At 49.6% G+C, this 24609-nt stretch overlaps 1 protein-coding gene and 2 long non-coding RNA genes across 3 annotated transcripts; 2 read left to right on the top strand and 1 right to left on the bottom strand.

Annotated features, from left to right (window-relative positions):
• Positions 1–476: 476 nt before the first annotated feature.
• LOC135392933 (uncharacterized) lies at positions 477–1289 on the top strand. The gene is made up of 3 exons (XR_010422316.1): positions 477–749; positions 807–951; positions 1012–1289. It is a non-coding gene; the product is annotated as an uncharacterized LOC135392933 (long non-coding RNA).
• Positions 1290–8062: 6773 nt separating this feature from the next.
• LOC135392932 (uncharacterized) lies at positions 8063–8901 on the top strand. Its single transcript, XR_010422315.1, has 2 exons — positions 8063–8249; positions 8721–8901. It is a non-coding gene; the product is annotated as an uncharacterized LOC135392932 (long non-coding RNA).
• A 267-nt stretch (positions 8902–9168) lies between these two features.
• On the bottom strand, positions 9169–11688 carry LOC135392288 (uncharacterized). The gene has a single exon (XM_064623005.1). The coding sequence runs from the start codon at positions 11686–11688 to the stop codon at positions 9169–9171; it is 2520 nt and encodes an 839-aa protein (XP_064479075.1).
• Positions 11689–24609: the final 12921 nt, after the last annotated feature.

Raw genomic sequence — 24609 nt, 5'->3', positions numbered from 1 at the left:
ACCCCGCCTTCCGTCTTTCGCGCCTTTTTGCGATGTCGCATATGACAATAATACCATCGACGTTGAATAAAACATTACACTAATTTCTAGCTAACACTCTGGGACGACTTGTACATGACGACAAGAAGACCCAGAGTGGGATTCGAACCCAGGATCCTTCTACACTGGGCGCGACACACTAACCACCAATCTAATTCGTACTGCGTGACGTTTTTCGTATTGCGGGGTTCGTGTCTACACACGTCACAACATGTTCAAACACGTTCAAACATGTTCAAACACGTTCAATGACGTCATAGAGAGAGAGAGGAAGTAGTGTGTCCAGGGACGACTTCGTCGCCTGTGTCTAAACACGTCCAAACATGTTCAGACACGTTCAATGACGTCATAGAGAGGGTGAGAGAGGAACGAGTGTGTCCAGGGGCGACTTCGCCGCCCATGTCAAACATGTTCAAACACGTCTTAACATGTTTAAACACGTTCAATGACGTCATAGAGAGTGAGAGGCAAAGCTTTACTATAAATGTCGAAGCGAATGGTCGATCGTCATTCCATCATGATCAGCTTGGTAGATCCTCGTAAGTAATACCCATGACGTCATCATCATCGTCGAAATGTTTGAAGAGTTTCGTTTCCAGTGTACAACACTTTTGCTGCGCGTGAAGTCGGTTTTTTCCCGCCTCACATATTTCGGGAGATTGGCAGGGCCCGCTTCTTCTGCACCAATTGCGGTGGATTGTGGTCCAAAGGTACGCTTCCTCGTTATTTTTTTTAATACGTTCTATAATCGTTCACATTTTTTTCAGAGCAAAAGCATTGGACGGACCGATTGATTCGCCCGTTTCTCGGCTGTCGGACGGTACCGTTCGACGTACGTTGCGAAGGACTTCGACTATTGAAGGAAGATGGAGAAGATGGACCATCAGTGTCACTCTGTGACTGAAGAAGATTGTACGTGTGTGTGTGTTTGAGATATAAAAACACGCGTTTCTCACACTCCTTTCGTTGCAGATTACGAATGGCTACTGACGGGAGATCTACCCCTGGTCCTAACCTTCAAGCCTCCTCCAAAGACCTTCTTTTTGCGAATCGGCGATCAACTGACTACCTGTCGCTGCGGTGGACTCTGGTCGAGAAACCCCAGCCATTGGTTAGACTCGAGCCTTCGTCCGTATTTGGGCTGCCTTCCCGGCTACGAAACCAAAGCTGGAGCCTAATTCGTGTGTAACGAGAAATAAAAAAAGGTTGTCTACTCTCATTCCGTCTCAGTCATGATGACGCCCGAGCAGAGGTTTGCCACCTTTGTGCAAACGCGAATGTATCGGGACTTGCTGCGATTACGCGATTATATTCACGGCGATAGCTGCGAGGGAGACTTTCGCTCGATTCTCAAGACGATACCCTTACGTCTGTTCACCGTCAGTGGGAAGATTGCAAAGAAAATGAAGCGTTTCGTAGATTACAAGCTCGAGCTGCTGGAAAAGTATAGACGAGGAGAGACAGTCGACCCGTGTCTCATCAACGCGGGTTTCAACCGACCTATCGTCCGTCGCTACTGGCTTCTCCACACATCCCTCGACGTCACGGTGCAGACCGGCGACGACGGAGCGTCGGGTCAGCACGTTGGAAGATCGTCTCGCAAGGGTCTTGTGTATGTCGTGAATAAATAAATAGTCTATTTTTTACGAAACGAGTTCGCTCACGAGGAGACGTTTTATTGTTTCGTCATTCTCTTCGAGGTTACAGGAAAACATGGATACACAACTTTTCAAGCTGTAGCGTTTCGACATGCGCGTGGCTACGTAGATACAAAAAAGCCCGCAGTAAGGCGAAAAAGGCGATTGAATACACTTGTCGTTATACTCGTCCACTACAGGTAAAGTCTTTCGAAGGTTTGCTTCGATGGGGGGAAGTCCGTAGCTGTCGAAAAACACGGCAGACCCGTCGTAGTTTTTCAGGTAGAGCACCCAGTGCTGCCCGCGTCTTCTTCGCTCTTCCGTATTGATGATTAAATAACCGGGCTTGCGTAAAACGAAGGCTTCGTTTGAAGCGCAAATGCCTCTCAGCATGGAGGAAGCGAGGGGGTTCAGGGACACGAGTTCCAAGATGTCGCTCTCGTACATCTTTTCTTTATGGGAAGGTGACCGTACGGTCCTTGTCGACGTACATGAGCTTGGGACACTCGGAAATCAAGAGGACGGTGACCGCGTGTGGAAGGGCTTTAGCGAAGCGTAATTGCAGGCGAACGTTTCCTTTTCGCCACTCGTTCAAATGCGAAGGAGAAGAACACTTGTCCACGTCCAAGTTAAAGTAGAGAAGGAACCCGTTCGTTTTAAATCGCTCGTAGCTATACTTGAAATGTTTCTCTCCCAGTTCTTGCAAGAAGTTAAAGTAGGGAATTTTGACGAGGTCGTTCTGAAAGTCGTACTCGGCTCGCACTTGCTGGCCGTCCACGGAGAGCATCGAATGAGACAGGTCGTAATGACGGAATTTGTAGGGGTTCGATTGGATGTCGCCGAGAAAGTCGGACGTGGCGAGCAGGGCGACGCATAATTTGGAAGGTACCCTTTCGGGGTAAACGTTTTCAAAGTGAGCGTCCAAGCTCCCGGCACTCAAGCTCCGCACCTTGGTTTCCAATCCGCGTAACACGTAGATGGCCGGCGTGGTCTGAAGCCGCCGCTCGTATTCCAAAAATAGGGAAGGTGCCAGCGTCACCTTTTTCAAGTGTAACGTCATTTCTTTAATGTCCACCTCGTAATTGTACGTTTTCTTGTCTTTGGGGACCGATACGAGTTTAAATTCGTCGTTGTTTAACAGGAAAACGACGCGAATTTCGACGGCAGGTACCATCAGGCGCGGCTGTTGAAACAGGTCGGTATTGATCTGACCGACCAGGTTAAAGTATTTTCCACCCTTCGTCGCTTCGTAACGTTGTTTCGGACCGCGAGACGAGACGTCGTAATCGTCCTTTAAATGTTCGTCGTCCTCGACATAGAGTCCAGCCGCGTGCACTGTTTCTTGAGCCGCGGGCGTGGAATGAAGCACGACGTCCAAAATACTCCTGTAGGCGTACAACTCGTTGGAACTGACGAGCTTGTTGTTCGCATAAACGGTGACCGTCTTAAACATGCCGCTCAACAGGTGGTTTATTGGGAAAACGACATCTTTCTCGTCCATTTCTTCCCCGTCGTCGCGAACAATGCGCACGGTCAAAGACACGAAACTGCCGTAGAGATCCAAGTGTGCCCTTTGCAAATTTTGAATACAAAACTCGATCACGGAATTATTTACTCCGTTGACCGGATAAAAAAGTTGGTACGAAGTATCTTCCACGCCGTATTGAATGGAAGGGGGTTCGAATATCATCACATCACTCGTTAGACAGATCGGCGTCTGTATTTTTCCTTTCGTTGACGTCATGACGGAGCGCGCGCAGCGGATGTGTGACCTTCACGGCGTACCAAAGATATCTGCAGGTGCGTCGTGTGTCGGCGCCTTTTGTTGTCGTTTGCGGCGTTTCTTCCCATTGTTGTTTCCAGAGCCCTCCATGGAATCCAGCACGTCTCTCCCCGTTGCTATGGCCGTCTTTTTTACTGCGCGCGATATTCCTTCGCCATCGGCCAAATTCCGCGCCAAGCGCTTCAACGTTCTCTTGGCGATCGGTTTTATTTGCTGCCAGATGGGAACGATAAACTTGGATATGTTGCTCAACACACCGCCCCCTCGTTGGAAAAGGGGTCCCGTGTACACGGGAATTATTTTGGGGGAATTACGGTACATATTTGAAATGCAACGTTAGATTGGTTCTGCCTTTGGACCGCAACGGCAAACGTCTTCCCGTTTCGTCCGCGAGAACGATCGTCACTGAAGGAATTTCGAATTGAGACAGGTTAAAATACTGGATGTTATCTAACGTGTAGGTGACGACGTGCTTGTCTTTCTCGTAATAAAAGGGTAGTATTTTTAATATAGGTTTTTTCCCGCTCCCCACGTACGTGGGTTCCACGATATCCGTGTACACGATTATGTTGTGAAACGGGGGTTCCAGGAGTACCTCGACGGAGCTCGTAGCATCCTCATCCCCCGTGAACACGGTACGCGATTCGAAGCCCAAAAGCACGGCCAGGTACTCGGAAAGTCTTAGGGTGGAGGTGCCCTCGGAAAGCCGAATTTTACATTTCTGTTCGGTTCCGTCGAAGCTGAAGCGCGCGCGTTCGCCTACGCGCTGATTAATCGCATTTAGAAGTGCTTGCGGCGTCGCATAATAGCCGGGAGGCACATGTACTTGCAAAGATCGAGGAATTTTCGTCTTGATCGTGAAAGAAAATTGACGCGCTATGGGGAGAGAGACGCGTAGCGTTTCTTCGTGTCCCTCGACGGGTGTGAGATGTAGCAGCTTGACAAAGGGTTCCGGTACGTGCAACCCTTTCGGCGTTTTCAGAGAGTACACGTTATCCGCGAATTCTAGCGAGGCGTCCAGCTTGTGCGTCTGGAAATACTTGTTGAGTGTGTTCCGTAGGGACGTGGTTTCCGAATTCAGAGTGACGTCGCCGAAAGCGACGGGTGCGGCGTGCTCCAATAAGATGGAGGTGGCTTCGCGTTCGCTCAATTTGGGGGGTTTCACCGCACGACCTGCTTCGCGGGACGCTAGCGAGGCGTCGAGCGCTTGCGCGAGCCGAGGGTCCAATTCCACGGCTTTCACGTCCACGGGTAAGACGAAGTCGTATCGCGATTTATTGTACGCGAAAGAAACGTCGAATTCCGAAAGGGCTTTTCCCAAATCCCTCTCGAGATCCGAGGTGACACGAAAAGTTCTGCCGGCTTCCACCGTATCCTCGAAAGAAACCTCGATTTTCGCATCTTGCCTTTCGTAGCCGATATTTAAAAAATCGTTACTTATGCTGAGATCCATCAGACCGACTTTATACCGATTCGAGAGCTGAAGCGGACTATCGAAAGCTACCGTGAAGGCGTTGAGTTTATTCGAGGGAAACTTATCCATGCTGGCGTTCGAGAGCAGGTGGACGTAGATGTCCGACATCATTTCCCAATCTTGACCACGTCGCTGCTCGGAACCCAACTGTCGTGTTCTTTGTCGTAACCGAACCAGCGAACCAAGGAGAAGCTCTGACCGTTCACCTGCTTCTTCCTCAGCACTTTCGTTACTGGCCAAGGCTGATTGGCGTCTCGGGTTACGACGAGTACCTCCTCCGGGTAGAAAGATCCGTCCACTTCCTTACCCCGGTAATCTTCCAGGTGTACGACGGGAGGAGAGGTGTCTCTCAGGCGGGAGACGGTGAAAATCTGAGGCGACCAACTCCCTTCCGAGCTCTTATGAAAACCTTTTCTGTGAAGTAGGACCCTCACTTTATCCCCCAGTTTGAGCTTCTTTTTCACGGAGGGTACGACGGGCTTCCCATTTATCTTATTGAACAGCTCCAATTCGTTTTCGGGCGTGACTTCGGACGGGCTGATGCCCAAAGTCCTGTGTTTGGTGGTGTTGTAGTCGCGCACGATCTTGGGAAGCGCGGAAACGAAGTGGTATTTTCCCGTTACTCTAAAATAACGGAATATTCTGTCGCGTAAAGTCCGTATGACGCGCTCTGCCTGCGACGCTTTGATTACTGGAGAGAAGGTAGAATACATCTGTACCTTCTTTCGTGAGAGATACTCCTTGACGGTCTTGTTGTAGAATTCCCCGCCTCTGTCGCAAAAGATGCGTGTAGGTACGTTACCTCCCCGAAAAAGTCTTATCATGGCCCTTTTCATTTCGGCGGGGCGCTTCGTCTTTAGCGGGAGGGTGCGCAGAAAGCGGGAGAGGGAATCGATTGCCACGAGAATGTAGCGGTAGCCACCGTTGAATCTCTTGTATTTTGAAAAATCGGCGAGGTCCATTTGCCACACGTCGTTGATCTTGAGCGCGATGATGCGTCTCCTATTAAACTTTCTTCTGACCGGATGGTGAAGCGTGTAGGCATCCAGCTTTCTGAGAATGGCGAGAGCCTTCTTTTTGCTCAAGTGATGCGCTTTTCTATAGCGTTCCACACCCCCCAAACCACCCTCTGGTTTCTCATATCCCTCCATAAGTCGTCCACGCAATGGAGGCCTGCTGCTGCTGCTGCTGCTGCTGTTGAGGCTCGCGAGATTTGGGTAGAGAAATCAGACGCAATAGTTTCGAGACTTTGGGGAACCAGGAAGGTTTCTTTCCCGTCTTACGTTGCAACAAATAATTGACGAGTTCGTAAACGGAGGAGTGTCTGATGGGCTTGCCCGACACGGAGACACAACCCTCGCGATCCCAGGAAAGAACCTTCTTTAATTCCGAGACGACCCTTTCCGCTTCCTCTTCGTCCACCTCTGGAGAGAGGAGCGAATAGTCAAAGTCATTTGTAGCGTCGGACGCCTTGTTTTTATTGTCGTAGGGGTCAAATCCGTACTGCTTGAGTATACGATACAGTGCTTGCAGTATGAGTTTCACTTTGACGTCGTCACTCTCCTTCGAGGAAAGAATGTTTCCGATGGAGGTGGTCACTTCAATTCTCTTGGCCATTGGCGAAAAGGTTCAACACGGCGGAAAGCAGGAGAGGAACCACCGACGAAAGAACGCCCTGTCCTCGCTGCTGAGACAGATAGCGCTTCAAACGTTGCGGATTCTTGTGAATCTTTTTGTAGGCGAGCCGTCGTAAAAAGCGTTTGTGCTTCTTCAAACGCGCGAACGTATCTGGAGCTAGAGCCACCTTTCCGTTCAATACATTGAGGCAAATTTCGGAGAGGTGTTTCATGTCGGACGAGGACGAACGTCTCAAGACGTCGCGGCGGCGTGGAGGGGGTAGAGTGGAGAGTACTTTGAGTAAAGTGAGGTGAGGGCGGAGATTCATTTCGGAGCGTAGATATATTGACGTTCTCCCGGAAAGATATTGCTACGCAACCTGTGATCCTCGTGCGTATAGTTGTGAAGATCCACGAGTAAATATGCGTGGGGCGACGACATCGCTTGTTTATATGCGTCCAGAAAATACTCCAATCTTTTTCTGCCAAATAGCTGTTGGCCGAAATGTTCCATCTGGTGCACGCTGCGCACGGTGCGCCACAGGACGACGTAACTGGCGTTGTAGGATATTGTTCTAAAATGGCTACTGTCGAAAAAGATGTTTTGAACGAGTAAGAAGATCGACGCGTTGGCGTGGTGAGAACCCCGAATGAAAAGATCGGTCACCTCCTTCAAGGAACCGGCGTCGGTCATGTGATCGTCGACGACGATCAGCGTAGCGCGCGACGTGTCCCACTCTCGCGGTAGCTCCTTGGTAAATTTTACGGAGTCCCCGAATTCGTCCTGCATGCTCGGCGAAGCATATTTCTGCACGTAGAATATTTGTGACGGAGGCTTGTCTACCACGTCGTTCAGGTTCCTCAACACGTTAGCAACGAACGTAGATTTGCCGCACATGGAGGGGCCGCTTAAGATACAGCGAAAGGGATGACGGAAACGAAAAGGTTCGGGGGAAGACATGTTGCGTGCGTACACGTTGCACGAAGAGAAAGAAGAGACTGAGACTCGAAGAGAAATGCATCGCTTTTTATTTACACATCCTCGTCGACGTCCTCTACATCGGAACTGCGTTCCCAATACAGATTGTCCAGGCTAAAGTTGGACTTCTTTTTCGCAAGTCTGTCCGCCGCTAAGATGCGGTCGAGCGTCTTCATCTTGTCCTGACACATTTCTTGACGCGCTTGCAACCATTCCAGACGGTGGACTTGAAAGGCTTCCTCCACGATGCCGCGTATAAATTCGCGAAGTTCTTCGTTTTTTGTCTTTTCCTTGCGACGACGAGAAACGCAGGAGAATAAACCACACATGGCGTTTTCCACGTATCGGTCAGAATGATGACGCGAGCGCGGTGCGCGCTGCCTTTATAGAGATAAACGCGCGCGCGCAAAGAACGGAGAATGAAAGCGAAACTGAAAAGCCACCCGTCGCCGCTAGGAGCGCGCGCGCGCGCAGCAGAGAGCCGAAACCGAAAACACCCGCGGCCGGCGCAGAGGGAGCTAGCAGCGCGCGCGCGCGCATGCGCGGACGGGTGGAGCAGAGGGCGCGCGCGCGTCGCCTCTCTCAGTTTCTCTCGGACCGTCGCGGAAGACGGACGTGCGCTCCGCGCGCTCGCTCAGTTGCTGGCTGGATCTCGTAGAGAGCAGACGTATGTTCTCCGCGCTCGCTCAGTTTCTGCCTGGAAGTTGCCGCGGGGGAAAAGGTGAGTGAGTGATTTGACGCGCTCCTTTTCTCGTATGTTTGCCGTGTTTAGCGGTGACCGCGCTCGTGTTAAGCCTTTTCTCGCATGTTTAGACTTGTTTTGCGGTGTCCAAGCCTGTTGACGCATGTTTAGCGATGTGTGGTTCCCGCCTTGTGTTAGCTGCATAGTGTTGTGGTTAGGGCTAAGCGATCGCCCCCGTAAGCCTCTTTCCTCGTATGTTTGCCGTGTTTAGCGGTGACCGCGCTCGTGTTAAGCCTTTTCTCGCATGTTTAGCGATGTGTGGTTCCCGCCTTGTGTTAGCTGCGTAGTGTTGGGCCTAAGCGATCGTTCCCGTAAGCCTTTTTCCCCGATGTGTACTGTTTTCTGTTTTAGCAGTAGCGGTTAGACCTTTTCTCTCGTATGCCTAGACTTGCTTAGCAGTGCTGTCATTTTTACGCGCCGCTAGTATCTTGTTCTGTCTTTCTCGTCTAGAGCTATGATGGTGGCGCCATCTGGTGTGATGCCTTGCAACTAAGTGGCCACCTGTCGTCGATCTCTGCAACTGCTGGGTGCAAACTACCAACATGGCGGACGCTGGTCACTCGGGTGTTGCGGAGCGGCTTCTTCGCCGCGGCATCGTTGATTTTCGAATAAATTGTTTCTCTCCACTCTATTTCTATCTTTTTATTTTATTTTCTGCCTATTTTTTTATTTTTTATGACCACGATTATCCGGAAACGCACATCTTGGTCTGGACGCAAGATAGACATTCCCCAATTAGTGTGATGGCTCCCTGGAGGGTGCTGATTAATGTGGGGGGTCCCAATTAGCTCTAATTGCTAATTAATGGCGTCCGGGCCAGATGTGCGTTTCCGGATAAACGTGGTCAGTACTTACTACTACCAGATACTATCATGCACTATCGTGCACACAAACGAGTTCAGTCACTTTGATCCGGCGACAACAGAAGAACCATCTCGGAGACCGGTCGTTCAAAGGTTTTCTTCTTGCCGTCTTTAACTGTCTGGAGTTGCACCTTGCGCACCTTACCGTCTTTCCCTCGCCGCACAGCACTGATTCGTCCCATTGGCCACTCGTTGCGTCTAGCGCCTACGTCTTTCAGCAGCACAAGATCGCCAGCTTGAAGATTAGGTCGATCGGTTTTCCACTTGCGTTGAATGGTGGGCAGGAACTGGGTTCTCCAGCCATGCCAGAAGCTGTTGGCAAGAGCTTGAACTTGTTTCCACTGCGTCACATGAAGACTTTTAAAATCTCCAGGAGGTGCTGTTGACGACGTAGGTTTTTTCGTCAGGACCATTGCAGGGGAGAGCGCTGAGGGACATTCGGGATCAGAGGAGACTGGAACCAATGGTCTGCCGTTCATAATGGCGGTCACTTCTGCTAGGAATGTGGTCAAGACCTCATGGGAGAAGCGAGGAGAGCCGTCGTTCAGAAGCATTGAATCTAGGATGCGGCGAGCCATGCCTATCATGCGTTCCCACACGCCACCCATGTGGGAGGAATGAGGTGTATTGAAAATCCAGGTGCAGCCTTGCTCGCTCAAGAAGCGTTGAACTTTACGAAGTTCGAAGCCAACAGCCGACATCTTGAGCTCAGAGCAGGCACCAACGAATTTCGTGCCCCTGTCTGAACAGAGCTGCTTCACTGGGCCTCTGAGCGCAAGGAATCTTCGCAGGGCGTTAATGAAGCTGGACGTATCCATTGACTCAATGACCTCGTGCACTGCACGAATGGCCATGCATGTGAATAAGACTGCCCACCTTTTGTTGTGGGCCAGACCGCCCCTTGTGCGACGTGAGGCAACCATCCAAGGGCCGAAAACGTCCAGTCCCACGTAGGTGAACGGAGGGTCCGCGCTTAGCCTATCTTCAGGCAAGTCGGCCATCTTCTGATGCTCCAGTTTTCTTCGAAGTTTGCGGCATGTGATACAGTGATGAATCATGGCGCTGATGCATCTTTTTCCGCCGATAATCCAAAACCCGGCAGCTCTAATAGCTCCTTCGGTGAAGTGTCGCCCTTGATGTTTAACCTTTCCATGATAGTGCCGTATCAGCAATAAGCCTACATGATGGCGACCCGAAACGATGACTGGATGCTTTTCCGCTTCGTGGAGGTCGGAGTTCCGTAGGCGTCCACCAACTCTCAACAGGCCCTGATTGTCGACGAACGGGTCGAGTTCACACAAAGGGTTGCTGAACGAAATGCGACTTTGTTGAGCTGCGTCCGTATGGGGACATGTGACAGCTTCTGGAAATTCTTCGTGTTGGACACAACGAAGGATTACTTCCTTCGCCTCGTTCAGCTCATCCGCGCTTCGCGGTTTGCTGCAGTAATGCCATCCGTGACAATCAGCCAAAGGGTTATGAAAGGAACGAGCGATATGCACCAGGCATGCCACGGCCCGCAGTAGAGATGTCCATGTCGAAAAGCGCTCGAAGCGATGAGCCCCCAGTTGTCGATTTCCTACGCGAGTTGCCGAGACAGCCATTTGAGGACGGATTTCCTTGTCCTGATCTGGTTCAAAAAGCGGGAAGGCTGTGCGCTCTCTCTGTGCGTCCGTACATTCCCGGAGAAATTTCGGTCCTGTTAGCCAAGTCGTGCCAGCCAAAGCATCTGCAGCCACAGGTCTAGTGGCGTGATCTGCAGGGTTCTGACCGGTGGGAACGTAATGCCATTGTTCGGGCTTCGTAGATCTTCGTATGCGGTTCACACGGTTGCTGACATAGAGGTAGAAACGCCTCGATTGATTGAAGATGTATCCGAGCACAACTTTGCTGTCCGTGTAGAATTTAATGTCATCGATGTGAGCATCGATCTCGCTGACGACTAACTCTGTGATATCGACGGCGAGCACAGCGGCACATAGCTCAAGTCTTGGAATGGTCTGTTCGGGGCGCGGCGCTAGCTTTGCTTTTCCAAACACAAAACCCACGAGTTGCATTCCATCAGCATCTGTGACTCTGATGTACGCCACAGCGGCGATTGCCTTTTCTGAGGCATCGCAGAATACGCAGATTTTCCGTCGACGGGCGTCGGAGAGAGAGATTGCAGTGTACTGGCGTGGTATCTTGAGCCGTTCAAGATGATGTAAGGAGTCTCGCCACGTTAGCCAGTTGTCATTCAGGTCGAGATGGGCATCCCAATCTGACGTTTCTGAAGAAATATCTCTCAGCAACAGCCTACCTTGTACTGTCACTGGGGCTGTGAATCCTAGGGGGTCGTATAGGCTGTTCACAGTGGATAGTACGCCGCGTCGTATCCTACGCCGCGTCGTAGCAGGATACGTATTCGGGGTGTCTTTTACGGGCACTTTGGAGGTGAACGTATCTGCCTTTAGGTCCCAGTTTAGTCCAAGGCTCCGTTGCATCGGTACGTGACCTCTGTCGAAGTCCATGTCTTTAAGGCCCCTGGCGTAGTCATCGGATGGGAAGGCGCCCATCACCTCCACAGAGTTAGAGGCTATTTTGTGAAGCCGCAGGTTTGCTCCTTTCAGCATGTGTTGTGTCCTTTTGAGTAAATCAATAGCCTCCTCTTCGGTCGGTAAGGACTTCGGCCGTCGTCGACGTTGAAGTCTCTTTCGATAAAGTGTCGAACGTCCGCTCCAAAGTCCTGCTCTCCCTCCTGTGCGGTGCGCCTTAAGCCGTAGGTCGCAATAGCAGGAGAGCATGTGTTGCCAAACGCATGTACACACATCCTGTATTCAATGACATCCTTGCTGGTGTCGTTGTCTCGGAACCACAAGAAGCGCAGGTAGTCTCTGTCTTCTTCACGTACGAAGAAGGAATAAAACATTCGCTGGATGTCAGCCGTTACCGCCACAGCCTCTTTTCTAAAACGGAGCAGCACACCGATCAGACTATTTGTCATGTCCGGTCCCGAAAGGAGCAAGTCGTTGAGCGAAACACCTTGGTGCTTGGTACTTGAATCGAAAACTACCCGGATTTGGCCCGGTTTCTGCGGGTGGTAAATACCGAAGCTGGGGAGGTACCAATATTCGTTGGCTTCCTTTCTTGGCGGTGCTGGCTCAGCGTGGCTATTTTCGAGCATATCCTGCATGAAGGCAACGAAGTGCTTCTTCATTTCCGCATTCCTTTCCAGAGTGCGACGTAACGAAGCGAACCGAGAAAACGCCTGTTCTCGGTTGTCAGGTAGTTCACGTCGGGACATACGAAAAGGCAAAGGGGCTACCCAGTTGTTTAACGTGTCCCTGTGGAACTCTCCGTCCATCAAGCTCAGGAATTCTTTATCTTCCATTGACGGAGCAAGCTCTCGTCATCTATTGTTATCTGGAATAGGGGATCCGTAAGGTCGTTGCTTAGCGGCGGGGGAGACTGGACGACTTCTTTTGCAGAATGCTCAAAGCAGGGCTTTTCTTTCACAATCATGTGGTTAGGGCAGGGCGTGAAGTAGGAAGGACGGCCGTTTTGCAACACGGTTGTGGCGAAGGTACAGACCTGTGGAGTGCGCAATCGTTCGATACAGACGTCCCCAACTATGACCCACCCGAGGTCCAGCTTCTGGGCGAAAGGAGCGTGGTTGGGACCGTTGCGCTGCTGACGCACTTTGTGCGCTTGAACGAGATCCCTTCCTAAGAGCAGTAGGATTTGTGCATTGGGGTCGAGTGGCGGAATGACATTTGCCAGTGCCTTGAGATGAGGATGTCTGCGAGCAGCGTCCGGTGTTGGAATCTCATTCCTGTCATTAGGAATCTGGTCGCACTCCGTCAACGTTGGTAGAGGCAGACGTGTGCCACTGTCGATGTCCTCAACAACATAGCCGGTAGCTCGTCGTCCCAACGTCTCAACCACCCCGGCGCACGTCCTTAGCGTGTATGGATACTCGCACCCGTGAATGTTGAAGCATTCGAAGAATTCGGGTCTGGCCAATGACTTATTGCTTTGGTCGTCAATGACCGCATACATCCGAACTGCTTGTTCTGGCTGAGCTTCTGGGTACACTTTGACGAGACATATTTTTGAGCAGGATACTCTCGAATTGGCATCTCCACACACTTCCGTGCAGCTTGATGTAACCTTTGCGGACGCCCGGCTGAAACAGTCTTCCTCAGCCGATGGGACTCCCGCGGTGCGTCGAGCTTGCGAGGTAACGTTCTCTGGATGAAGTGCCGTAATGTGGTGGTCGCTGTTGCACTCAGTGCAATGTATCGTTGAGTCGCAGCTCTTCGCGTTGTGCGTCATCGCACAGCATTTGAAGCATGCGCCGAACTCTGACAGCAAGCGCTTTCGCTCGGCGAGAGGTTTCTGACGGAATGCCCTACACTTGCTAAGTATATTAGGCTTCTTGTGCAAGGGGCACATTCCTTCCGGGTTCTTTGGAGTTCTTTCCACTTGACTCGCTGAGCTGTCTTCTTGAGAGGTAATCGTGGTCCTGTGCATCGATACAGACGATTTCTTAGAGGATTGCGTTGTCGAGGACGTCTTGTCCTTCTTGCCTGTGTTATCGTTTGAGGGCCTGATTATGAAACTTGGATCATTCTTTGTCTTCGCCGTGGTTCGGACGAAGTCTGAGAAGACAGAGAATGATGGGAAAGACACACGGTGTTCCCGCTTGTATTTCGATCCTAGAGCGATCCATTTTTCTTGCAAATGTAGAGGAAGTTTCGCTGCAATGGGGTTGACCCCACGTGACGTGTCCAGGTAGGAGAGCCCAGGCAAGTGTGGATCTGCCTTTGCTGACTCGAGTTCTTGGAGTAAATCTCCCAGTTCCCTCAGTTTCTCTCGGTCACTACCTAGTATCCTCGGAAACCTTTCAAGCCTGTCTATTAGCGCGTTTTCGATTGCCTCCGGGCTACCGTAGGCCTCTTCTAACCGTTCCCAGATCGCCTGAAGTCTCATATCCGGGTTTCCGATGTGTACAGCTCTTAGCCTTCTAGCGTACACGGACGATTCGGTTCCCAGCCACTTCACATGGAGATCCATCTCTTCTGTGGCTGATATTCCAAGTTCTTTAGTAGCGTTACGAAATGCCGATTTCCACGACCTATAGTCTTCCGGACGGTCGCTGAACTTCGAGAGGCCCGTAGTAACCAGCTCCCGGCGAAGTAAGTACCTGGCGACGTCACCCATAATTGGTAGGGGATTCTGGAGTGTAGTTGGTTCTGATTCTCCCCCCAGACCAACTGCACGCCCTTCAGAAAGTCTCCCAGCGGGAGCGCGAGAGACATTGACGACGTCTCGACGAATTTGACTTCTGTAAGCCGTGGGTCGTATTGTTCAAGTGCCGCATCTAGAACCTTGGCTTGCACTTCCGCGACAGCAGCTTCTTTCTCTCTTTGAAGTGCTTCTAGGTTGGCCTCTATACGAGCTTGAGTTTCATGGCAGTCTCCTGTTGACCGTAAGACGTGCGAGCTGCTTCGGCATCGGCTCTAGCTCTAGTCGCTGCGGAGCTTACTGATGAATCCAAACTGGAATGGGTGGAACGTCGTGACGACAAGGATGAATGAACAGAACAATCGGAGCGCCGAGAGCCCGTCTCTCGCTGGCTGCCGAGACGGTGTTCAGTTTCGGTGATTATACCTCGCACAAGATCGTCCCGATCCTTATCGATTGCTTTTTGAACGTCTCGTTCCGTTAAGCTCTGCTCTACATTCGTCTTTGTTAGGAAGGAGGAGAACCTTTCAGCGTGAAGCTTGTACCGTTGGTAGGAGGTGCTCAGTCTCCCGACTTCTTGATACGACGCCTCTGGTATACAGATCTTCTCCAGCTCGAGCGCTGTTTCTTCCCAAGCTTTATCTAGTTTCGCATGATGCTCATCTCTTTCGAGCTCGTAGTTCTGCTGAGCCTTTTGCGAGAGGGCTACTCTACGTTTCGGCTTAGCGTCCTGTTCATCTACGGACGGCGCCGCAGCCGCTATGTCCGAGTTATCTCCCTTTTGGATTGCAAAGTGCTCACCTGTGTCCTTCCCGGCCATGGCGATGTAGGCTGTCGTTCACGTAGTTCCTCGAACGCCGTTCACGGAGTGTAAGGACAGGTGCCGGAGACGTCGAAGCTTCTCGATGTATCCTATATCTGCCGTTATTGCTTGTAGGCGAGATACGGTGTATCCGACGCTGCTTCGAGACGGCGCACGGTCTGCCGGCGACAGTGTCAAGCGTGAAGTCTCATCCAAGGACGGTGTGGCTTGAGGCTGGTGCTGACGCATATGTCCGCATGGTAGACGTCCATCAGCAAGCGTATATCCAACAATCCTTGGAAGGCGTTTTTTCACTATTCTGACCTCATCAGAATGATTACGAAAACTGACTCGTCAGATGGATAAACCTCGTGGAGAGGTGAAAAAACGTTCCTGTATTTCACCTTGAGTTACATGTTCAGACAGACGAGAGCGAGAGCTCAACAGTTGGTCTACATAAGACACAAGGGAGAGAAGAAAGGTCACGTGGTACAGAGATCCAAAGCGTTGTACACAAACGGAAAGAAAACAAAACGGAGCGAACCATAAACACACCGAAGCCACCCACCTCGTCCAGCCAGACCGCTATAACGCAACCGAGTTAAACCCGACACTTGTTGTGGTTATGGCCTGTGGAGTCAGACAGGGGTTCTTCGAATTGTATCAACACCGGGGATCCGGCTTCGAGATGGGTGGCATGTTATGGTTCCCTCCAATCTGCCCCTCCGTGTATACTTCGACTGATATCATTTGGTTTGAGTACAAGAAATTCACACGCTAAAAATACAGAGCATAGAAACGAAACCCGTGCCTTGTAAGTGGCAGCACACCTAGTAAAGTTATAATGGGTGTATAAAAACAAAAACGCCCTTAAAGTGGGAGTATTCTATTGAAAACACCTTTTATGATGGAATTATTTGTTCGCAAATATTCCCTCGCCAATAGTGTAATAGGAGCTTCCGCGGCAGCATACCGACACCACTGGCCGAGACATGCAGTTCGACGTTCTTGCTTCTATGGCAAGCAGCACCGCGAACACGGTAGACTTCCAGCCGTGGTTCAATCGTAGAACCTAAACCGGAGCGCAATGCGTCGCAGGCACGTCTCGTTAGCTTGGTAACACTGTGGGACAACCTGAGTGAAGAGGCATAAAGAGACCTAGGTCACCCTCAGTAGCCTATATTGGCGTGTCGGATGGATCATATACTGAAGTACAATTTGTTGGGGCACGTTCGTTACATGTGGTGGGGCGGGAAACGTTTGTAGCGGTGGCGGGAATGTGTTTTTGCAATTAACACTTACGCATGCAACGAGTCAAAGATATAAGCTAAATTTCTAACATCCCTCCCTGTCAAATACTGTGTTTTTAACTCAGGTTATCGGCTATAATGTGATTACTTGCTGAGCGGAGCTGTGAAACCAGCATAATTTTTCTCTGTGTGAGTGTAAAAAAAAGGTGCATTCGACGGAAAACACCTGTTTCAACACCCCACTTTACACCCTTAATGATCCACATTGGATAAAACGTGGTGTATGTCGATATTATACCCTTACTAATGCACTTTTTGCACTCTTTGTGGAATAGAAAAGGGTGTTTTTATAAGAATACACCTTGTTTGAGCAAATAAAGGTGTAAAATGATTTACTGTGTATGGAGTGCTCTGATAACACTTTCCTTCTCTGTTTATGCCGCATTGTTCGTCATTGTTTGTTAGTTACTACTTGATTTAATAAACGTCAAAGCAAAGGAGCCCCTCCAACTGGCTGATCGCCCTCTCGCGTTCATTTGGCGTACCGATGATGAATTTGCACAAATGGATGCGCAGAGCGACGACTTTTTTATACTTCGAAAATTTGTATTTGACAAGAATGACGTGCAAATGTACAGCAAATTAAATGGCATGAGGGTGAATTAAATCCGTAATATCCTCGCTGCATGCGCCGTACACGAATGTTATTTGCGCGCGCAATTGTAATTTCTGAAGGGTGCAGGCCTTTTGGAATGCCTAATGGCATATTTGGTCATTTCAGATAGACGAAGGCCTCCAACATTGTTTCTTCTCAAATATATCAATATTTACATATAAATATACTCAAATATGTAAAAATAGCATAATATTAATTATAAATATAATTCAGCGGGCATATGCATGTTCCATGTATTCAGAAAAGCATTAATGATCAGCCAACATGTGTTCTTTAGTAAAAGCCGAAACAATCTCTGTTTAAGACTTTGCAGTGTATTATTGTTTTTTAACTATCACGTGTTAGCGCCGACACTCTCGCTTTGAAGTAGTTCCTATCCGAAGTCACTCTTGCGGAACCGTTGCTCCTACTCGTTGTACCAGTGCTAATCCTCGAGCGGCGTCGGCCTCACTTCCTTCGTCAATGGTTTCTGAATGTTTTGAATTGTTCCTAAATGGCGTCTATTCATATGAAGTTTTGATTCTGGGGAAACAAAAAAAATCACATGAACTCAAATTTGGAACATCAGGGGGCTGGGGAACCACTACGACTGAAAGGACAATGTGAGAGGGAGCGTTGTCGTGATACAGCCAGTCCTCCTCAGGTACCCGCAGAGGCTAGCGATGTGTCGTACGTGAATGATTCGTTCGATTTGAATGAGTCACTCGCGTGAACTGAACGAACTCGCTCACCTATCTCAAAAATAATCGTTCACCCGACCGACGTCTCACGCTTCCTACACCCTTAGAAATGAACTTAGAAATTAACACCGCATAGCACGCTTCTAATCAACCATCACCTTGAATGATATCGTTATCTGCCCTAGTTTGTTGAAAACGGGTGTTCACTTGATTCTAAATCGTTGGCAGGATCCGTTCCTCGTCCGTTTATTTGATTCTGAATAGTTCTCGGGCTCGATTCCTTCGCTCGACCCGTTCGTTCATGGGTTCGCTCATTCAGTCGCTAGCGTTCGATTGCTTGACTCGGCTGTTCGGTCGTTCTAGGTGGATGGGTTGGAAGGCCTTCGCAGTAGAAGTTGACTCCTATGTCTTCTGACAGATTGTGTGTGACAAAAGTGTGGAGTGTCCGTGTGTGTTTTTCTGCTTATGAACTGGGGCATGACCGGCATACGGGCATGTCGACAGTCACTATATAGAAAATGACTGTAGGCAGGATGTTCCGCATGTGTGGATTTTGTTGGTTCCGTCATCGCCGTCACCACGCGAAAGCATTGAAATCTTGTGGGGGCGCGGTTATCGCAAAGCCGAGCGGGAAGGTACCGTCTCCGACAGGTAGATAAAAACGGTGCGCGTCAGCTAAAGAGAAAGATGTGACGAAGCCAGGACAGCAACGAGACAAGATCGACTTATGTAAGAGAATAAAGCTTCGCATTGCTATTTCGTGGTTGCATCCGTGTTCTCGGGAGGCAATAAGACGGGGGACGGCAGGGAAACCCCGGTGAGGTTAGCGGAGAGGAATCCCACAACTTGGCGCCCAACGTTGTGCCGACCCGTCTTGCCGCACGTCCGGGAGGCACCGACAGGGAGTGCACTTGCAGTGTTGTTCGTAGCACTTGTCGCACGTGCCCTTCGCTCGCTGTCGCCTTTGCTGTTGTGTTTTATTTGTAGTTCGGGAGCGTGCGTTTGCTCGCCATGCCGCCCAAGAGGCATCTCGAGCCCGTCTACGAGGAGGACCCGCCAGCAGCGGAGGACCAGCTTCGGCAGATCACAGCTCTCTGCGCTTTATTGTCGCAGCAGCTTGCCAGTAGCACGTCTTCTGCCACCCAGCCGTCCTCGGAACTCCAGCTACGCCTGAACCTGACGGTACCGACACTTTCGGGCTACAGCGACGCCAAGTCCGTCGAAGCTTTCCCTGCGGACCTGGAGGCTTACCAGACAGCCGTTGGAGCAACCGATGAAACCGTCCTGCGCCGGATACTTCCCGCCAGGGTGTCGAACCAAAAGTTTTTCGTTCCGGTTCTATCATAAACGGCCCGGTACCGGTTCTGCTCCGGAGCAAAAACATAACGGTTCATACCGGTTTTAACCGGTTCCGCTTCTGGTGGGCTTATTCATTCCCAGAAAAAAAATCAATGTTGCAAAATGTAAACCCGTTAATTCCGCATACATGGTATGTAATATTAATAGGCAGCTGTGAAATTAGTAGCTCTTGGTTCCTGTAGGTGACTACTGTCTGTTCAGGTAGGCTTTCTCCTCTCTTGAAGCGCATGATACAGACGGACTTGTTTGTCGTGATGTCATACGTAAAGTACTTTCTTGCTGATTTGGTGCGATCGCGTCCCATCCGAATGTCTGTTGCTGCTTCCTGACCAGCAAGCACCACCGCACGAGTACGACACAAATCGAGGAACACCTTCACTCACAAACGCGCTCGACGGCTCCGTTTTTTTTTTTTTTTTTTTTTTGTGTTCGGTCCACAAAAGAGGCGTCACTTCGCAAGCGCTTGCCCTCGCGGATATGTAAATGTACTCAACTTCGCAGCTCTCAAACAAGGGACACGTTGCGCGACATTACCGAGAGAGAAGCCGTTACGCAGCCCCCTTGGGTCGCTGTTTCGTTGAGGAGAGTTTTGCCGGATGAAATTAAAACGAACGCTACGGCACATTGTAGAGAGTCACAACCGGTCACATGTACCTCTAAGTCTATGTGCGCGTACGATAAAATGTTACAAAGGGAGCCTTAGGGTCATAGTATACCGACATACATTCCACCGTAACCGTAACCCTCGTAAAGTATCCATGACATGACTTCAGAACACACGACGTCAGTTTCATTCGTCTATTCGTAGTCCAAACCGGCCAAGTTTTTTCTTGGACCGAAAACCGTGAAATAAATTTTTCGGTTTCCCTCCTGAGCGAAAAAACATATCCGGTTTCGATTCCGTTCCGGTTCGCACCAAAATAGCGTGTTTTTTTTTCGGTTTTCGGTACTGGTTTTCGGTTCGCTCCGACACCCTGCTTCCCGCTGCATTGGTAAGCTCAGCTGCTTTATGGCGCAGGTCTCAACCCACATTTCCGTCTATGACTGAATTTAAGCGGCTGTTGTGGGAGGAATTTTTGCCCCAGGATTATGTAGTGCGTATGCGTGAGGAACTTATGGCCCGAATGCAACACGCCGAGGAGAGTCTGTTAGAGTATGTCTGGGCAATCCAGGAGCTGTACCGCAGAGCTGAACCGCTCGCGACAGAAAGCGAGAAAGTGGCCTGCGCTATTCGCCAATGCCAACCTCATTTTAAGCCTTATTTGCGGGGGCGAAGCTTGACCTTACTAAGGAAGCTCGTGTCATCCAAGCAGATTTGTTGGCGTAATTGTAGAACCGCCCACCGCCTAGGCCGAAACAAACACTGGAGCCTAGCTGCGTATGGAACTGGCCGAGACAGTGACTTGAGGCGGAACTAAACACCCGCGGTACTGTTGGGACGCACGATGGTTCGTCCGCCTTTTCCGCCGTCGAGCCTTTTCCATATGAGCAAAACCGAGCGAGGTCTGCACAAGCAGAGCCGCGCGAGCGCGAAGCCGGTGATCCACGTCATGCACCGCGGCAGGACAGGCGTGACCCTCGAGCAGGTAATAATGTTGGAATACAGCTCCGTTGTTACGGATGCGGCGAACGCGGTAATTTTCGTCAGAACTGCCCGCAACAAACCACTACCACCCCCAGACAATCCCCGCAGGGAACCCTGGCGGGGGTAATTGGGAATGACTCAGTTCTGTCGTCGGCTGGTGAAAACGTCGCTAAGAGGCAAGCTAATTCTAACCACGCTATCTTGTCTGATAACGTAGTGGCCTCGGTCCCGCTCGCATGTCGAGCTCAGGATGACATATGCAAAATTGGACCGTTTATTGTGGGGCGCCTTGTGCGTAAGGACGTTGCAACTTTTGTGGACACTGTAGCGGCTGTATCCCTGATATACGTGACACCATCCACGATTGGTGCCGCGAACGGAACATTCCCGTAAGGACAACCAGGACCTACCTAAGGCTTGCATCACATGCAGTGGTACCAGCCGGAGGAGAAGTACGTCTCACCTTGACCACCGATGGACAACGTGTCAGATAACCCTTCATCTACCTGCCCGGATTGGCGGGACTGATGATCCTGGGACGCGACATTATTATCCGGATAGGACTCGTCCTGGACTTACGTCGCGGAGGCTACCAGTACGCAACCGGTACCACCTTCTACCCCGTCATGGAGCGGACGCCGGAAACGGAGCAGAACCGGACTGGTGAGGAGACCCAGGATCCCCGAGCTGGACAATCTACGCCCGTTGAGCTATTTTCCGGAGCAGAATACCTAACAGCGACGGTCATACCCGCTGTCTTGGAGGACGCCCTGAAAAGATTCCGAGGAAGCACGGACTAGCGACGCATGATTGCTAAAGCATTGCGGCCATTCTGTATGTTCACACAGACACCAGGTCTAACCCATGCGGAGCACCGGATAGAAACCGGCGACGCAAGGCCCTGGCGATGTAATCCTCGGCCTTTGAGCGTGCATAAGCGCAAGCTCCTCGATGCTGCGCTCGATGAAATGATCGAGACTGGTGCTGTGAGGCCTTACCGCAGCCCGTGGACTTTTCCGGTGGTTCTTGCGCCGAAAAAGGATGGAGCCGCGAGGTTGTGCGTGGATTACCGCCGACTGAACGAGGTGACGGTAAGAGATTCGTACCGTTTTCCCTCGATAGAGTCGATCATGTATTCGTTGGGATCAGCCCACGTGTCTACAGCTTTGGACTGCAGTAGAGGATTCCTACAGATTCCGATAGCACCGGACGATGTTGAGAAAACAGCATTTACCTGTCACAGGGGATTGGTTGAATTTGTCCGACTACCCTTTGGACTGTCTAATTCCCCCGCTAGTTTGCAGCGAGTAATGGACGAGGTGGCTGGCTATGCGAAATACAGTTTCGCTAAGGCGTACATGGATGGCATAGGGTAGTGTAGATAGTTGGTCAGACTCGACCCTAGATGCCTGGTTCGAACCCCCACAGCGTCTGGGCTGACTTCACTCGCGTATTTTTTCCCGCGCGCGGTGGGTGGCGCTCGGGTGGAGGGTTGTCCGCGCGCGGGCGGCGCGTGACAGGAGGGCTGCGCGCGCTTACCTTCGCAATTTTTTTCAGCCTGGGCCGACTTCACTCACAATTATTTTCCCCGCTACAACAGGTGTGCAGTAGGCGGTTTACATGCAAATATAGACATGCAAAGGATAACCATACACAAAAGTACAAGTGAAAATATATTTATTAGTCAATAGTGCCGGGAATTATATTATGACTCTGTGTGAAGGAGAAAAACCCAGCCAGAAACCTGAAGCAGAAGAAACACAATACGATACACGTAACAAAGGTTACACATGACAGGTATGATGCTATAGCATTGAAGAGGTATCAGAAATCATACTTTTTTATATAAATGGTAATCATACACACAAGTTTTCAATTAATCAGAACTGAAATGAGGTCGCACATTTAATCAAATAAGATATTTTTAATACGATTACAATCAAAATTACAAGTTTTATTATAAAAAGTCGAACACTATTATACGTGAGCACCATGGTGGAATTTTAATTAATTTTGTTAATTGCAAAGTTCTGATAGATGTACACTTCAAGCACAATAGCTAAGTTGAATATTCTAATATGACACAATCAGATTCTTATGAAGTGATTCGTGGTGGCACGTCGGCGGAGGGCCTTCGTTTACCGTCGCGCATTTTTCAACCTGGAACGACTTCTCTCGCGAACTTTTTTTTCCAGCGCGCGGTGGGTGGCGCGCAGGTGACGAGCTGTCCGGGTGCTTACCAGCGGTCCGAAGGGCTGAGCATGCCCTTATCGTCGTGCATTTTTCCATTTTTCCATGCCATCACACCTGGGTCGACTTCATTCGTATTTTTCCCTCTACACCAGCCGTGTGGTAGGCGGTTTACACGCAAGTAGGGACATGCACACTGACAACACCTGGGCCGACTTCATTCACATTTTTCACCCTGGGCCGACTTCCTTCGTATTTTTTCCCGCTACAACAGCTGCGCGGTGGGCGGTTTACATGCAAGTTGGGACATGCACGCTGTCATCCCAGTCAGGCGATGCTACCATCACACCTGGGCCAGCTTGACAGGCATTTTTTTCCTTACAACAGCCGTGCAGTGGGCGGTTCACATGCAAGTATAGATATGCAATGGATAGCCGTACACAAAAGTACAAGGTGAAGTATATTTATTAAAGCAATGTTGGCAGGAATTATGTTGTGACTCTGTGTGAAGGAGAAAAACTCAACCAAAAAACGTGAAACAGAAGAGCACAATACCCATAATAAAGAATATGGGAAGCTAAGTTGAATATTCCAACACGACACAATTAACCAGTTTCTTATGACGTGAATAGCACACATGCAAGGAAATAACGAGAAACACGATCAACAGCTAGCACTAATAGACAGCCAAACCCATGCATCATCCAACACGTAAACAATAGATACATGCAGGAAAATAATAGCGAAACAATCTATCAAAATCAGAAACATTACATATTTAATACTGTGACCAGTACAGAGTTAACGCTGAAGAACAGAGAAACACTCTAAACGGCGCATCTGCCAATGTGTAAACAACAGACACATGCAGGAGAATAATAGTGAAACAAACTATCGAAACAAGAAACATTACAAATTTAATAACTTGAAATGGAAATAATCTTTTGAACTATCATAAAATCATCCTTGCGACCTAATCTAGTCAAACAATATACAGTTCTCATCCTACTCAGGCACTATAAACATCACGTTGACGGAGGTATCCAACACACAATGCAGTCAAGCCAGCTATCTTTGCTACTTGAGCCTGGTGGGAGTCACGCTCTCCCTCCATACAGCCCAAAGCGAAGAAACCGCACGTCCTTTGTCAATCTATGGTGTGGGGAACTCTCTCCCTCTCTCTCTTTCACATTCTTTCCACCAAAGGGGAATATTCTTAGGACTGGTCATGTTTGCACAGAGGCGAAATTTTTTATTGATTAACTATCGCAAATAGACGTTAGCATTATTCGATTCTCAACAACACAATAAGAATTTTATCAAAACAAAGAGTAGCAAGCAAAATGTACGAACAGACATCAATATCGCTGCAAACTGGTTTTAGATAAACATTATCTAAGCAAGCGAGAAATATTATGCTACCATTGGAGGAAACATTACTCAATCAAATCGAGAAACGTTGCACATTTAACATATTTCAGATTATTGTTAATCTGACTACTATCATTCTACCATCATTCATACATGATTCCCAACTCACAAAGTATCAATCGAGTGAACATCTGAAGCAAAGAGAGAAAGTCAAGTTTATTCAATGATAGAAACAATACTCATTCGAAAACGAGAAACAAATTTAATTATATAATTTTTATGATAGCTTTGCAACAGTAATTTGTACACACAGAAGCCACAAACAAACATCACATCT

The sequence above is a fragment of the Ornithodoros turicata genome, chromosome 4 (genome assembly GCF_037126465.1).
Source record: "Ornithodoros turicata isolate Travis chromosome 4, ASM3712646v1, whole genome shotgun sequence".
In the NCBI taxonomy this organism is placed as follows: Eukaryota; Metazoa; Arthropoda; class Arachnida; order Ixodida; family Argasidae; genus Ornithodoros; species Ornithodoros turicata.
Note: the sequence above shows the minus strand (reverse complement) of the source record. Positions and strands in the feature narration are given on the sequence as shown.